At 32.9% G+C, this 16,447-nt stretch overlaps 1 protein-coding gene across 1 annotated transcript; it reads right to left on the bottom strand.

Moving 5' to 3' along the window:
* Positions 1-1,670: 1,670 nt before the first annotated feature.
* pyyb (peptide YYb) lies at positions 1,671-9,890 on the bottom strand. Its single transcript, XM_056469594.1, has 4 exons — positions 9,804-9,890; positions 7,670-7,857; positions 2,082-2,159; positions 1,671-1,965 (listed from the first exon to the last, which is right to left on the bottom strand). The coding sequence occupies exons 2-4, from the start codon at positions 7,855-7,857 to the stop codon at positions 1,944-1,946; spliced, it is 288 nt and encodes a 95-aa protein (XP_056325569.1). The 5' UTR covers positions 9,804-9,890; the 3' UTR covers positions 1,671-1,943.
* Between the last annotated feature and the right edge of the window lie 6,557 nt (positions 9,891-16,447).

Raw genomic sequence — 16,447 nt, 5'->3', positions numbered from 1 at the left:
ACTCTCTTTCTTTGATTGAGAATAGGTTAGGGGGCACATGTAAGAATTTCAATCTATCAATAGCTTCGTTTTATATGTATTGCATTTGTATAAACAGCTAGAAATGAAACAGAACTTCCCCAGGCTTCCTAGGTTCTTTAGTGTTTTAAGTCATCTACACAGCCGATTTATTTATCCGTGTCTGCTCAGAATAATACTTTAAAACTCTGTGTTATATTTCACCCTGCGTTACTTTGTACCCTGCGCTCCCCTAATGGGGCAAAAACAGCCACTAACATAACGAACGGGTAGTCGCCCAGAGTGCATTGAGTTTTTAAAGATTTCCATAACATTTACTCAAAATATGTATCAAAATGAGATTTGTCACCAAAAATCATTCCATTTGCTGGAACAGAGAGATTGTGTTTGACATCGCATCACTTAGATATGCAGTCTCAGCTTGTATCATCAAGGCTGAATCCAGATACTATTGGAGACAGAGAAAGTTGTGGCCTTAAAATCACCTCAGAGTGGATGAAAACATCCCCCACAGCACACAAGGATTTAACAGTTCCTCTAAAAATGTATTTCTGAAAACCTATGCCGCTTCAGTTTCGGTTTCTGTGTCGCCTTCGCTGTGTAAAGATGCTTTTTTATTTTACATGAGAACAAGTGCAAGCATGAGTGAGATATTCTTCTTTTCAGTTCTATTTCCTCTCACTGTTGTTGCTAATGATAAAGATATAATATATACTGTTAGTCAGCAATATATACACTCACCGGCCACTTTATTAGGTACATCTTATTAGTACAGGGTTGGACCCCCTTTTGCCTTTAGAACTGCCATAATCCTTCATGGCATAGATTCAACAATGTATTGGAAATATTCCTCAGAGATTTTGGTTCATATTAACATTATAGCATCACACAGATGCGGCAGATTTGTTGGCTGCACATCCATGATGTGAATCTCCCGTTCCACTACATCCCAAAGGTGCTTTATTGAATTGAGACCTGGTTACTGTGGAGGCCATTTGAGTACAGTGAACTCGTTGTCATGTTCAAGAAACCAGTCTGAGATGATTCATGCTTTATGTCATGGCGCATCATCCTGCTGGAAGTAGCCTCCAGAAGAAGGCTTGTAACGAGTTATTATTTAAGTTACTGGTTTGAGCTGAGGCAATAGTCTGACCATTCTCCTCTGACCTCTGGCATCAACAAGACATTTGTGCCCACAGAACTGCAGCTAACTGGATATTTTCTCTTTTTCAGACTTTTCTCTGTAAACCCTATAAGTGGTTGTGCATGTAAATCCCAGTAGATTGGCACTTTCTGAAATACTCAGACCAGCCCGTCTGGCACCAACAACCATGCCACATTCGAAGTCACTTTAATCACCTTTCTTCCCCATTCTGATGCTCGGTTTGAACTGCAGCAGATCATCTTGACCATGTCTACATCCCCAAATGCATTGAGTTGCTGCCATGTGAATGGCTGACTAGAAATTTGCATTAATGAGCAGTTGGACCGGTGTACCTAATATAGTGGCCAGTCAGTGTAAAACACTGTTCTTGTAATTTTTAGATATTAAAAAAAAATCATACATATTGTGTCTTTAATATGTACAGCCCCTTTGAAACATCAATATTAATATTTTTGAAGATTTTATAAATAAATAGCAGAATCAAGTATTCAACATTCAGTCATTTTTATTATAGTCAATTTTGTCAGCGAATAATAAATTATTTACAATTGTCTTTCACAAAGCATAAATTAAATCATTAGAGAGAGAGAGAGAGAGAGAGAGAGAGAGAGAGAGAGAGAGAGCGGACATAAGAGAGAGGAGGAGGCAGAGAGAGATGTACAGATTATGAGGTGTTTTTGGAGCCTCATTTTGATGAGAGTTTGGCTCATGTTGGTTTCTGCAGCCAATGCACCAGCCGGAGGAGGAGAGACGAGTCACATCACCATAACAAGTCTTCCACACTGTGCAGAAATCAAAATCAGTTTTACATCTCTGACGTATAGATGGCAGTAAAGGTAAAATGCAATAACACAAGCTATGATATAAGATCAACTGAGATATTCCAATCAGTGCTTACCGGGGCCGGATGTCCTGTTCATCATCGCCGAACAGCAGTTCAGCCACAGCGGCTTCAGGGGTGGATCGCTTCCCATATCTGAAGGAGAAGATGATGATGTATGAATTATGCATGATTTGAGCTTCACACTTTGACATTTACAACTGTAGCATAATTTATGTGTATTTAGCATTAGAAGTTAATATAGTTCCTGCAGAGGACTTGTGAATGTGTGCAATATACTGACAGCGTGGAGAAGAATAGTTTGAATAAAGTCTTTTTTTTTTGTTATTTATGCACACAAAAGTACTCTTGTAGCCTGAAAATATTCCAATTAAACAACTGCCAGCTGCATTTAGTCTGTTTTAAGATAGACATTTATTTTTTAAAATGATAACCACTGGAGTGTGAAGAAATAGTAACATAATTATCATTTTCAGGTGAACTACCCTTTTATAAGTTAATGGTTAAATTCATCAATATTTCCTCACACTCAAGTGGTTCTAAATGTTTTATATTTTCTTTCTTTTGTTGAACAAAAGAGGATATACTGAAGAATGTTGGGGAAAAGCAGCCATTGACATCCACAGTACAGCGGGAACATGAAACCCTATGAAAGTCAGTGGCAGATTTTTCCAACATTTTGATTTTCCTTATATTAGCATCCACAACAACAAAAAATGTAGTTGTTTATTCTTATTGCAGGCTGCAGTTTTACATGTTCAAGCATTATTGTTCCTCATTGTCTAATAATGTCTTTGATGATCAGCTGTAAAAAAAAAAAAATCTACTGATATATTGATATTTTTTCTTTGTGCCATAATTGTTATTGTGGTGTGGACTCTGTTGTCCTTACATATTTAAGATATAGATTTGTTATAACTGTGTCTGTGTTGTTATAGTTTATGTCCTCACTGAAGGGGCTTTTAGACCTTCACAACTCTGGATAAACAATAAATCCTGATTTTTGTGTATAATAGAGATCAAAATTCGCTCATGATTCTGAATAGACAAATGAACAAAATAGCATGTCATTTACTAGAGGCGATTTTTGCAAAATATTTAATTAATTTAAGTAAATAGTTTTAAGGGAAAATCTGACCAAATGATTTCAAGAATTCACACTTATCTCATGATTTATCCATGCTGTCCCGGGAGAGAGCCCTGAGTTCAAGGGATCCTCGGGCCCAGGGCTGCCCCCCTTTCACAGGGCGAGGGGAGATTGAGCTCAGGTTAGAAAAAAGATTTAAGCTTATTTTTATCTATAATATAGAGCATATTTGGACGGTGAGAGGAAACCGGGGAACCCCACGTGGGCACGGGGAGAACATGCAAACTCTGCACAGAAATACCAGATGGCCCAGCGAGGAACCGACGTCATTGGTATTCTTGCTGTGAGTCAACAGTGCTAGTCACTGGGCCACTGTGCCGCCTATTCTGGATAAAGGTCGAAGAAGGGGAGGAGGGGGGTTTCTTCCAGACGAAGATAGTCGTAGAAAGGGAATGAGGATATATATATATATATATATATATATATATATATATATATATATATATATATATATATATATATATATATATAGTGACTTGGGATCCTTTGATTGGTGGATCGTGATTAGCTAATGTGGGCCAGCTGGGTCAATCATGTGCATGTGCTCCTCTCGAAATTAGTTTAAAATTAAACTTCATTTAATGACTTCTCTACTGAAAAAAAACATCTTAAACCAGCGCAGGCTGGTTGGCTGGTTTTAGCTGGTCGACCAGGCTGGTTTTAGAGGGGTTTTGGCCATTTTCAGGCTGGTTTCCAGCCATTTCCAGCCTGGTTCTAGCTGTTCAGGCTGGGAGATGACCAGCCAAAACCAGCTATGCCCAGCTTAAACCAGGCTGGTCAACCAGCCTAGGCTGGTTTAAGCTGGATTTTTCAGCAGGGTTAAAGTGTCACTGATGAATGAAGCAGCATTTTAGAATGAATATATTGAATAACTTGTTTGTTAACATCTTTTTAAAAGGCACAATGATGTATTTGATACATTTAATTCACCTCAAGCTAAAACATTACTAGACAGCTGAATTATTTAGGAATAAAGTTGCATAGGTCTTTGAATCAGTCTTTATTGTTCTTTAATATTTAATTGTGACATGGAGCTGTTTTATAGCATGAGTATTACATGTAACATGTAGCTTTGTCAAATTGAATATAATAATATAATTATTAACTTATTAAAAATACCCATTACCTGAAATTAATTAAAATAGGCTATAAAAATAGATATCTTAAAAAATAAAAAAAAATAATGAAAATCACTAAATCTTAAAAACTAGTAAAAATAGTAAAAGCTAATTCAAACTGTTATTAAAATCTACAATACTTGTTCTTGAAATAAAATAAATGTTAACTGAAACAAAATTAAATACATAAAACAAAACTCTGGAATTTTCTTTACTAGGATGAAAAAATATAACAGCTATATAAAAAATATTAAATATATAAATAAATAAATTAAATCATTTAAATGTTCAGTTGGCATTTCTGTGTGGAGTTTGCATGTTCTCCCTGTGTTGGCGTGGGTTTTCTCCGGGTGCTCCGATTTCCCCCACAGTCCAAAGACATGGGTGAATTGAATAAACTAAATTGGCCGTGGTGTATGTGTGTGAATGTGAAAGTGTATGGGTGTTTCCCAGTACTTGGTTGCTACTGGAAAGGCATCTGCTGTGTAAAACATATGATGGATAACGGCAGTTCATTCCGTTGTGGTGACCCCTGATTAATAAAGGGACTAAGTGGAAGAAAAATGAATGAATTTAAATGACTAATGACTTTAAATAGAGACTACAAATTCATTCAGTTTGAGCTTCCAGATAAATGTAGATTGATTCAGAAAAATAAAGAAATAACAAACAAAAAAGAACCGAAATAACTCATGAGCGTCACTTAATTGCTGCCTTTTAAGGTTAAAGTTGTTGCAGAAAATATCAGGGTACATCTCCAGCACGCATCTTCAGAGACGTAACCAGACATGTTAATCCCACTTAATAACAATCTATCTTAACGTACAGCACAATAATGATGGGTTGCGTACAGGTTGAAGGATATCTGGCAACCCAGCCCACCCCTCGCACTTGTGTGAGTGTTGTTCAGATAAAAACATAGCAACGCGCTCTTTGAGAAAACCATTAACACATACAAAAAAAGAGAGAGAGATTTTGTTTAAACTGCAAAGTAGATTAAGTTTATTTGAGTGAGAATCTCATGTTTGACTCACTGGGACTAAATCAGTTCAATTGAAAAAGTGCAGTGCTGTAAATACACGGTATACGCTGTTCCTCAGAATTGCTTTACAAACTAATAGAGGTTTATATTTAATAGGATTTTTTTCTGCCATCTATTTCTGCCATTTATTTTAGTAAATTAATCTAAATATATATGCAAAGTCAGACTTATTAGCCCCCCTGAATTATTAGCCCCCCTGTGTATTTTTTTCCCAATTTCTGTTTAACGGTGAGAAGATTTTTTCAACACATTTCTAAACATAATAGTTTTAATAACTCATTTCTAATAACTGATTTATTTTATCTTTGCCATGATGACAGTAAATAATATTTGACTAGATATTTTTAGGACACTTCTATACAGCTTAAAGTGACATTAAAAGGCTTAACTAGGTTACTTACAGGTTAACTAGGCAGGTTAGGGTAATTAGGCAAGTTATTGTATAATGATGGTTTGTTCTGTAGACTATCAGAAATATATAGCTTAAGGGGGCTAATAATTTTGACCTTAAAATGGCTTTTAAAAAATTAAAAACTGCTTTTATTCCAGCTGAAATAAAACAAATAAGACTTTCTTCAGAATAAAAAAACATTATCTGACGCACTGTAAAAATTTCCTTGCTCTGTTAAACATCATTTAGGAAATATTTAAAAAAGAAAATTTAAAAAAATCAAATGGGGGGCAAATAATTCTGACTTCAACTATATATATATATATATATATATATATATATATATATATATATATATATATATATATATATATATATATATATATATATATATATATATATATATATATATATATATATTCCATCTGGCAATAGCAGAATGTTTTTAATATATAGTTTTAGTTTTAAATGGTGTCCTGTAACTACTCTTGAGTATCATGTAAATATCAAGTACTATGGTATTGACTTCTTACAATGAATAGCATACCTCTATATATAGAACTTTTAAAATGACGCTATAGACATATTAGGGGAAATTCAGACAAATGTGCAAATACGGGCTCAAATAACAACCGTTTGACTGGAAAATAGAACATGATGTCATTCTGATGCGAGCAAGAGGGAGAAATCAGAGAATTAGAAGTGGATCCATTAATAAAAGCTTCATATTATCCATTATCTTCTGAAATTCTTTGCTGAGCCATTAGTTGTTTTCTGCTGTTCCTTTTCCACAGAATCATATTTCAAGAATTAGTTACTCAACTTGGGCTACATCCCTACAATAGGCTTTAATCATGAAACACACATGCGTACATTCACAAATATTGTGTATAAACTGTAAATGCATTCTTACACACAGTTGAAGTCAGAATTATTAGCCCCCTGTATATATGAATTTCCTGTATATTAAATTTTCTGTTTAACAGATTTTTTTCAACACAATTCTAAACATAGTAATTTTAATAACTCATTTCTAATAACTGATTTCCTTTATCTTTGCCATGATGACAGTACAAAATATTTTTAAAATTAAAAATGCTTTTATTTTAGCTTAAATAAAACAAATTAATCTTTCTTCAGAAGAAAAACGATTATAGCAAATGCTGTGAAAAAATTCCTTGCTCTGTTAAACATCATTTGGGAAATATTTGTAAAAGAAAACAAAATGGACAGGAGGGCGAATCATTTTGAGTTCAACTGTTTAAGACATCAAGTTCAGTTACAATTCACACCGAATTTTATTCTGGTGTTTTATCAATATCTTTAAAAAGAACTTTTTCACAATTTACAAAATAATCAGACACAAACAAACTAATTTATAAACAACTAATAAGTGTTCAGTGTTAGCTAGTGTTTATTCATTAAAGATTACCTAATGTGTATTTATAATATAAGCTTAGATGCTTATACAATAAAATATTTGGCAACATATTTGTTCTGTTACATTAACAAATGCACCATTGAATTAAATATAACTCTTCTTCAAGTTGTGCAATACTTGAAATGCTTAAAGCTTCAGTTTCAGAAATTGCTAATACATTTTACAAGTAATTATACATAAACGATAAGGTAAACGCTTAAGTCATTGTTAGTTCATTGTGACTAATGTAGAACAAATGAAAAATGTTCTATGGCAATTCAAGAAACACATACTTTATATTCTAGTTATTAATGAAAGTTGTTATTAAATATTAATGGCTAAAGAATCAGTGCTACCTTTACGTACTGTAATGTTTCTGCAATAATCTGCACTGATAAAGTTCACAGTTATTTCAGTGTTACCTCTCATTTCTTTGAAACTGAAATGAACTGGTAATATTTATGTGAAAATTGTTTATATGTTGTGTGTGTGCATTTGTGTGCACCTAGGTAACTGTTTAGGCTCACCTCTGTCGTGTGATGAGGTTGATGTAGTGTCTTAGAGCGGTGTGGTACTTGGCCATCTCTTCCGGACCCACGTCTCCCGCTGGAGGTTCAGGTTTGGGCGGATATGCTTCAGCCAGGCTGCTGAGACACACTATAACGCACAGAACAAGAGCCAGCGGCACAGTCCAGGATCTCAGTGCACTTGCCATCTGACACAAACACAGAAGAACACTGTCACTCAGACCACAGAAACAGTTCAAAACACACTATTCTTGCTCAGACTAAACTAAACAGTTTATTTCACTCAAAACAAATGAATATATTTAGAATTGGAGCTATCCCTGGTGCTGATATCTCATCATACTCATAAAGAAATTAAGTTTACTTCACTAAGGTTTAATCACTAAGGTTAAATAAGCAATTCAAACAGGAAGTCAACTATTCCCTATTTGAGGAAATTAAACAGGTTAACACCATTTTGATGGTACAGTTGAAGTCAGAATTATCAGCCCCCCTTTTAATTTTTCTTTTTTAAATATTTCCCAATTATGTTTAACAGAGCAAGGAAATTTTCACAGTATGTCTGATAATATTTTCTCTTCTGGAGAAAGTCTTATTTGTTTGATTTCGGCTAGAATAAAAGCAGTTTTTAATTTTTTAAAAACCATTATAAGGTAAAAATTATTAGCCCCTTTAAGCTATTTTTTTGTTTCGATAGTCTACAGAACAAACCATCATTATACAATAACTTGCCTAATTACCCTAACCTGCCTAGTTAACCTAATTAACCTAGTTAAGCCTTTAAACGTCACTTTAAGCTGTATAGAAGTGTCTTGAAAAATATCTAGTCAAATATTATTTACTGTCATCATGACAAAGATAAAGTAAATCAGTTATTAGAAATGAGTAATTAAAACTATTATGTTTAGAAATGCGTTGAATAAATCTTCTCTCCATTAAACAGAAATTGGGGAAAGAAATTAACAGAAGGGCTAATAATTCAGGGGGGCTAATAATTCTGACTTCAACTGTATATGCTTATATGACTGCTCTTCTATTCCTCCAGTCCCAATTAGTTCAATAATGTCATTTATATATTCATTTATTATTCATTATTTTTCTTCTCAGTCTCTGTCATTCTTTCTCTTTTATCTCCATAATCTTTGGTCTGTCTAACTATAAAAAAAATTATACATTTTTTCTCCTTATAAATTTATTTGTTTTTATTGCATTTAATTTTTCTCTAAAATATTTAAGAGACCAAAGAAATTTTCACAGTATTTTCTATAATTATTTTTTGCCTTCTGGAGAAAGTCTTCTTTCCTTGACTTTGAATGGAATAAAACCAGTTAGATTTTAAGGTCAACATTATTTTTGCTTATTTTATAATTTAAAACATATATTTCACATGAGTAGCAATGCGATATTAAATAATTATAATTAATATTAAATATACGAACAAAAATTAACATAAAGTTAACATTACAAGACTTTATATTGTACTTTAATCTGAATATCTTGTGAATTAAGTAGGAATTTTTCTGCACTGTCACCATAGTGACTGTCACCATTCGTTTTTAGAAATTAGTTATGATACAATTTAAAATATTTTTAAAAAAATGTGCTAAAATAAATATCTTCCCTCTGTTGAATAACACTCGAGAAATATGTTTTAAAGAATTACAAAATATATAATATAATATAATATAATATAATATAATATAATATAATATAATATAATATAATATAATATAATATAATATATATAAACACACACAGTTGAAGTCAGAATTATTAACCCTCCTGAATTATTAGCCCCCCTGTTTATTTTTACCCCAATTTCTGTTTCAACACATTTCTAAACATAATAGTTTTAATAACTCATTTTTAATAACTGATTTATTTTATCTTTGCCATGATGACAGTAAATAATATTTGACTAGATATTTTTTAGACACTTCTATACAGCTTAAAGTGACATTTAAAGGCTTAACTAGGTTAACTAGGCAGGTTAGGGTAATTAGGCAAGTTATTGTATAACAATGGTTATTTTCTCATGTTTACTGTTAAATGTGCTGAATGTGTTCTGCCTTCGTTGAAAAGCAAATTAGTAATAAAGTTGTTATTAATGTGAAGGAATCAAAATGCTACTTACTTCGCAGTAGATGTTGGGGCCCAGAAGGATTGGCTGGAACTGCTGTTGGTGGTTGGTGCTGATCTGCTTCTCTCTCTCTGCAGACCATGATGCTTTTATAGCTCTTGAGTGGCCGGAGGGAGGTCCAAACCCCACCCAGCACTTACACACAACCAGAGTGTTAATGATGAACTAATGAGTCACTGGCACAAGCCCTTCAAGCCTATGATCTCAATGTCTGTGATGCTCTGTACATTAACACACCGCTGTATAATAATGCGAGAGATATGGAATGAAATGGAGCGAATTAAGAGTAATTTGAAGCTGGGTAATTCAGGAGACAAGTGCAGCTAATAGGCTTTTCTCTTGCTTATCTCAACAGTTGATGATGAGCAGTTTAAATGGTTGAAATAAAAATGCAGACTGATTTTGAGCATTTAAACCGCACAGTTTCTTCATGTTATTATCTGTTACATGAGTAAATACAAACAGCAGAATATGTTCAGCAAAAAATTACATTTTCCTCCTTTAACATGCATGATTGCCTGAATTTATTATAAATATGATTATTTTATAAAGTAAATTTGACGCCATTGTCCTGCAGGTAAATATTAGGAATAAGGTAAATAGTATGGAAATACATCTATTGGCCCTGGGGGAAAAAAACACCATATTTTGTTAAACAGTTGTAAATAAAGCAGATTATGGGAGTATAAAACAACAACAAAAATACCCCCCATAAACACTGTTTTTAACTTTGTTTCCTTTTTATTTAAATTTGTTTATTGTAATGTTATTTACAATTTCTTTGTATTTTTTAAGTGAAATATTATCACTATACTATCTTACTATCTGCTTCAGAAGTCAATTATAGGTCCTACATTCATCTGAAATACCCTTTTAAGGGATAGTTTGTACAATAAAAAAAATATGAAGGAGAAGCATTGTCATTTTCCTGCAAGAATACAGAGTCTCTGATATGTAAAGTGTAATGATGGTTTTTGAAGCAAGAGATGATGATTTTTTTACAATAAAGTAGGCCATTTTTAATATCACTTCAATATACTGGAGTATTCTGCTTGTATTAAGATTAAAATCCATATATGTGGTAAATTACACAATGTTCGGTGGCTTGTTGGCCTTTTAATTTGCCATATTATTATAATTGGGCGACGCAGTGGCGCAGTAGGTAGTGCTGTCGCCTTACAGCAAGACGGTCGCTGGTTTGAGCCTCGGCTGGGTCAGTTGGGGTTTCTGTGTGGAGTTTGCGTGTTCTCCCTGCGTTTGCGTGGGTTTCCTCCGGGTGCTCCGGTTTCCCTCACAGTCCAAAGACATGCGTACAGGTGAATTGGGTGGGCTAAATTGTCCGTAGTGTATGTGTGTGTGTGAATAAGTGTGTATGTGTTTCCCAGTGATGGGTTGCAGCTGGAAGGGCATCTGCTGCATAAAGCAAATGCTGGATAAGTTGGCGGTTCATTTCGCTGTGGCAACCCCTGATTAATAAAGGGACTAAGCCGAAAAGAAAATGAATGAATGAATTATTATAATTATCGTTCTTGTTGTGAACATGATGCTTTTTAAATAAATATAGGGATACATTTTACTAGCCAATAACACGTTTCCTGGAGCTTCCCAACAGCCATTTATTTAGAAAATTAATTTTCTGTAGTGTCATAAGAATAATCAACACCAATATACAAAACACAACGCAATGAAAAGTTGGTTTCGCTTTCAATAAGTTAACCATAGCTACGTATTTTAATTAAAGTTTAAAGAACTGCTGGACAATAGAAAAATGTTTGCGTAAATCCACCAGAGGGAGCGGTTGAGTGACGCAGCATGTTCTGAATTCATTCTGTGCGAAGGTCTTTTTTTATTTAACTCTACATCTTTGATATCTTTCAAGCAAGTGTGTTCAAAACAGGCTCGTAGCAGCCAGCCTGGTGTAAAGGGTGGTTCTTTTTTCTCAAAAAAATTGACCTTTTTGCAGTTATTCACCTTATGCTCTATTTAATTGTGAGGTTTAAATACTGCATTTTAGTGACATTTTAAGCACTAGATGGATTAGCTTGTCAGATGGTCATGATAACCACACTTTTTGAGGTACCAAAAACATTTGCTGAATATGTAGAATGAAGAAAATAGAAAAAGCTTTAAATGGGAAAAAAAAGTTTTTGTAAAAAAGTAAATTTTAAAAGTTCATGGATAACAAAATAAGCCTAATTAGTATTAAAATTAACTTTAATATGGGCCACTTTTGGTGCTTCAAACCTTTTTATTGGTATTTTGTTTCTTTCAAGATTAAGGTCCAAGATTCAGAATAAAAGTTGGGCTACTTGTAGTGAAAGATGACCACTTTCATCAATGTTATCTTGCACAGCTGGATGTTGGATTCATGAAAAATAATTGTTTGCATTCATTGGAAGACTTCTTTTATGGGTTATTTTTACAATTTATGATGGCACAGCAGTCAAAATAAGACAAATGAGCTCATGTATGAGACTTTTATCAGTGAGGGTGGGTTATCGAACCGCACTTAAATACATTAAATATTTGTTTGGATAAATACATGTATGTAAAGCTGACGTGGCAAGATTTTCTCTCCAATCTATACATGGCAAACATGCATTTAGATGCATTAACAAGAGCAGGAAATGTTAATTATACATCATTGATTACTAAAGAAGGCAAGGGGCGTTTAATCAATAGTGGTCTTGATCTGGATCTGTTAACTAGCCAGTGGAATTAATCTTCAATTGTTTTAATGAGACCACCTTGAGTGTCAGATAGCTCAGATTACAAATATTGACTAGCAACTCAATTATGTTTTAGCCTGATTGTCCCGAATTCAATTTGGGACTTTTTTAAAATTTGCTAATTATCCAAGAAATGATGTCATGAATAGCAGTATTGACAGATTTCTTAGAGAGGAAAATGATCAGAGTTGCAATATATACTCTTCCGGTCACAAGTTTGAGGTCAGTATGATTCTAAAATGTTTTAAAAATAAGCTTATACTTCAGAAATCACAAGTAATATTAATATTATAATTATTATTAATAATAATAAATGTAATAATGATTGGAGTAATAATTTATTTTGAAACTACAAACAATAATAAAATAGTAAGTAATAAATAAATATTTAATAAATAAGTATTTAACAATTTAAGGCTTTTTTCACATTTAATAAATGCTGCCTTGATGAACAGAATCATTTTCAAAAAAAAAAAAAAGACTGACCTCAAACTTTTGACCGATGGTGTAAATTGTGAGAGATGTTCTCAGAACTGCGCTATGTTGGGTTCCACACAATTGATTTGTGTTGGGACAACATGAAGGAATTAAGTTAATTTACTATTTTTTATTTTTACTTTTACAAATTTAAGTAGATTAAACATAAAACAATTAAAGTGTCCCACAAAAAAATAAAGAATTGTGTTGTTTCAGCTAATTTTAGATAAGTAGTTTGAACAAATGTTGAAGTGTGAATTGCACAATTTCAGAATTGTGAGATTTTCTTTCAATTACAATTTTTTTTCCATATTAATACTATTTTTTCTCAGAATTATGATCAAACATAAAAGAGCAAGATTCAAATTCCCGGTTCTGAGAAACAAAGTCATAATTGTGAAAGTCAATATTAGTAAGAAAGTTGGAATTCTGCTTATAGAAGACCTTGCAATGCTTTCAATTCATTTTGTATTAATCACTGTATGAATTCAAATGAAATCACCAACTTCTAATGTAATTATGTTTTCTAATGAGATCTGATAGTAGTGTACTTTATTTCCCATAACAGAACAGTGAGTATATGAGTTGGTTTGAGGATTTTTAATGTTTTTGACAGCCTTGTAAAGTGTGAGTTCCACACAATCGATTTGTGTTGGGACAACAAAATAATTGAGTTAACTTTTACTTTTTTTTTTTTTTTTACAAATTTAAGTAGATTGAACTTAAAACAATAAAGTTGTCACAAAAAAATCAAGAATTGTTGTTTCAGCTTATTTTAAATAAAAAGTTTGAACTACCTGCAAAAGTCATTTTTTGAGTGTATATCCACTCTAGTTCAGGGGCCACCCATGTGGCCAGCCCAATTTGATTTTGCTTTAATATTAATTTAAATGTACTTATGTAAATGCACAATATTTCAATACTTAAATAAAATGCATCCACTAAATTATTGTGCATTGATTGGCGCCACAGATGTTGCTGATTTACTGCCCCTTCTCCTTAAAGCATGCGCTAAATAGATGTTTGACTGTGGCTGCACCTCGCGGATGAACTGCTGACGTTCAACTGCAGCAGATAAGCTGAATTCACCACAACAATTTTAAGTTCGTGCTACTTTTTTTTTTTATTAAGGATAAAGCTCTTATAACATAATTTGTTTAGTATTGTTTGATGACAAGAGATGAAACATGACTTTGAGTTCACGAGATTGTACACTTTTTATTAAGAACTTAAATTAAAAATTGTGTTTTATCTCAATGAAAACCACAAATCCTAAAAAATAAATAAATGCATATTGAAATCAGCTTTTCAGAATCTAGCTTATTTAGCAAATCATTTGCAAAAAAAATACATCAATAGAAGAAGCTGTATTAATAATATTATGGCTCAAAAGGAATATGGATAAATTATATTATTAGGCTCTGTATAGTGAGTGTGTGTGTATAGTAATGCCTTTTGTTTAGTTTGTTCATTTGTCTGTGTTTTTTCAACTAATTATTGATTTTATTTGGTTTGCATATGTACTTGCTGAATTATTTCAAGGAATAAATTGCAAAATTCTAAGAGTAATTAATTAAATGAATTAAAACCACAGTATTTCATTTACCAGAAACAAAAATATAACATTACATTCATTCATTTTCGGTTTAGTCTCTTTATTAATCTGAGGTCGCCACAGCAGAACGAACTGCCAACTTATCCGGCATATGTTTTACGCAGCAGATCCCCTTCCAGCTGCAACCCATCACTTGGAAACATCCATACACACTCATTCCCTACAGACAATTTTAGCATGCATAATTCACCTGTACCACATGTCTTTGAACTCCGGAGGAAATCCACGCGAACACGGGGATACTCCACACAGAAATGCCAACTGATCCAGCTGAGGCTCGAACCAGCGACCTTCTTGCTGTGAGGTGATCGTGCTACCCACTGCACCACAGCGTCACCTATAACATTACAATGAATTCATAATTTTTTTGTGTGCCACCCCAAGATTTGGTGTGGCCTCGAATAGCCACCCCTAAGAAAATTTTCCAGGGGCGCCACTGCTCTTGGTAGACTAAACAATACATTGAAGAGGGTATTAATGTTATATTTTCTTTGAGTAAGTAATTTAAATGAATATTAATAGATTATTTCAGGTATTTAACCAAAATGTTATCCTCCTAGGGCTTGAGTGCACTGTAAAAAGTGAAGCGAGTAAACCAATTGCCCTAAAAGCAACAAGTTGACTTTACAAAAATAATGTAAGTAAGCCCATTGTAACTTGAACTGTTAAATTGACTATAATTATGCTTATTGTACTCACTTTTTTAAAGGCAACTAATTCTTTTTTTACAATGTCAGACTATTTTAGCATGTCTGATTTTAAATAATTACTGTAATTATTACAATATTACATATTTGGTGCTTCATTAAGTCAATAAAATCTACAATTATAGCCTGTATTGAATTTGGAAGAAACAAATATAATAAAGGTGTATTGGAAAAAGTGATCAGTTTACTTTTATTTTAAAAAAGTGAGCACAATTCGCATAAAAATTAAGTCAACTTAATAATTCCAAGTTACAATGGGGTTACTTACATTATTTTCGTAAAGTCAACTTGTTTCTTTTAAGGCAATTGGTTTTCTCGCCTTAAATAACTAATCACTTTTTACAGTGTGTCCACATACGTGGGCAGCACATTTTAGCTCTTAAGTGGCTATTTAAAATACTTTAAATGTTTTATATTTTGTTACAGACATACAGTGTCATCCTGCAACTGTTTTGCAGAATATGAAATGTCCCAAATACTACACTGTAAAAAAAAAATCCATTAAATTTACGGTAAAAAAAAACGGCAGCTGTGGTTGCCTGTACTTTACCGTTAAAAAATACGGTACAAACCATAAAAGAGATTTCTCATTTTTTTATTAATTTATAGAGGTAAAATGTCTGTATTTTGAATTATCAACATCTACACATCTTTTGTTACACAGTTAGACACGTTAACACAACCATGTGCAGGTGGTGATGGGTAAGTTACATAATAAACCAATGTTCATCACAATCAACTTCCCCCACATGAAGAAAAGTGTATAAGTGTTTAGAAGGTGCTCAGTGTCATTCACACAGCTATTAAACACCAGTATGGCAACATGCATAAAAGTCATGAAATAAACATTGTTTATCAACATTAGATGTAAAATAAATCTCTAATGTACATAAATGAAGAGGAAACAATTAAAAAGATCCATAGTAATGTCAACAAAAAGCACAAAAAGTGATGTGCCATGCAGGGAATTCTGGGAAAGTCAATTTACGGTTATTCACCGTATATATTGAGAAAACATACCATTAACTAGGTTACGGATTTTTACTGTAGCATTTTTACAGTTTTTTTACCGTTGAAATCATGACCATTTTTTACAGTGTATTTTTAACT

The sequence above is a fragment of the Danio aesculapii genome, chromosome 12, assembly GCF_903798145.1.
Source record: "Danio aesculapii chromosome 12, fDanAes4.1, whole genome shotgun sequence".
NCBI lineage: Eukaryota > Metazoa > Chordata > Actinopteri > Cypriniformes > Danionidae > Danio > Danio aesculapii.
Note: the sequence above shows the minus strand (reverse complement) of the source record. Positions and strands in the feature narration are given on the sequence as shown.

Bases quoted from the DNA above. Each gene is read 5' to 3' on its own strand.
- pyyb (XM_056469594.1), bottom strand. From the start codon at position 7,857: ATGGCAAGTGCACTGAGATCCTGGACTGTGCCGCTGGCTCTTGTTCTG. The intron at 2,160-7,669 runs GTGAGCCTAAAC...CTTCTCCTTCAG, and splicing joins AACCTCATCACACGACAGAG to ATATGGGAAGCGATCCACCC. The intron at 1,966-2,081 runs GTAAGCACTGAT...ATTTCTGCACAG, and splicing joins GAACAGGACATCCGGCCCCG to TGTGGAAGACTTGTTATGGT.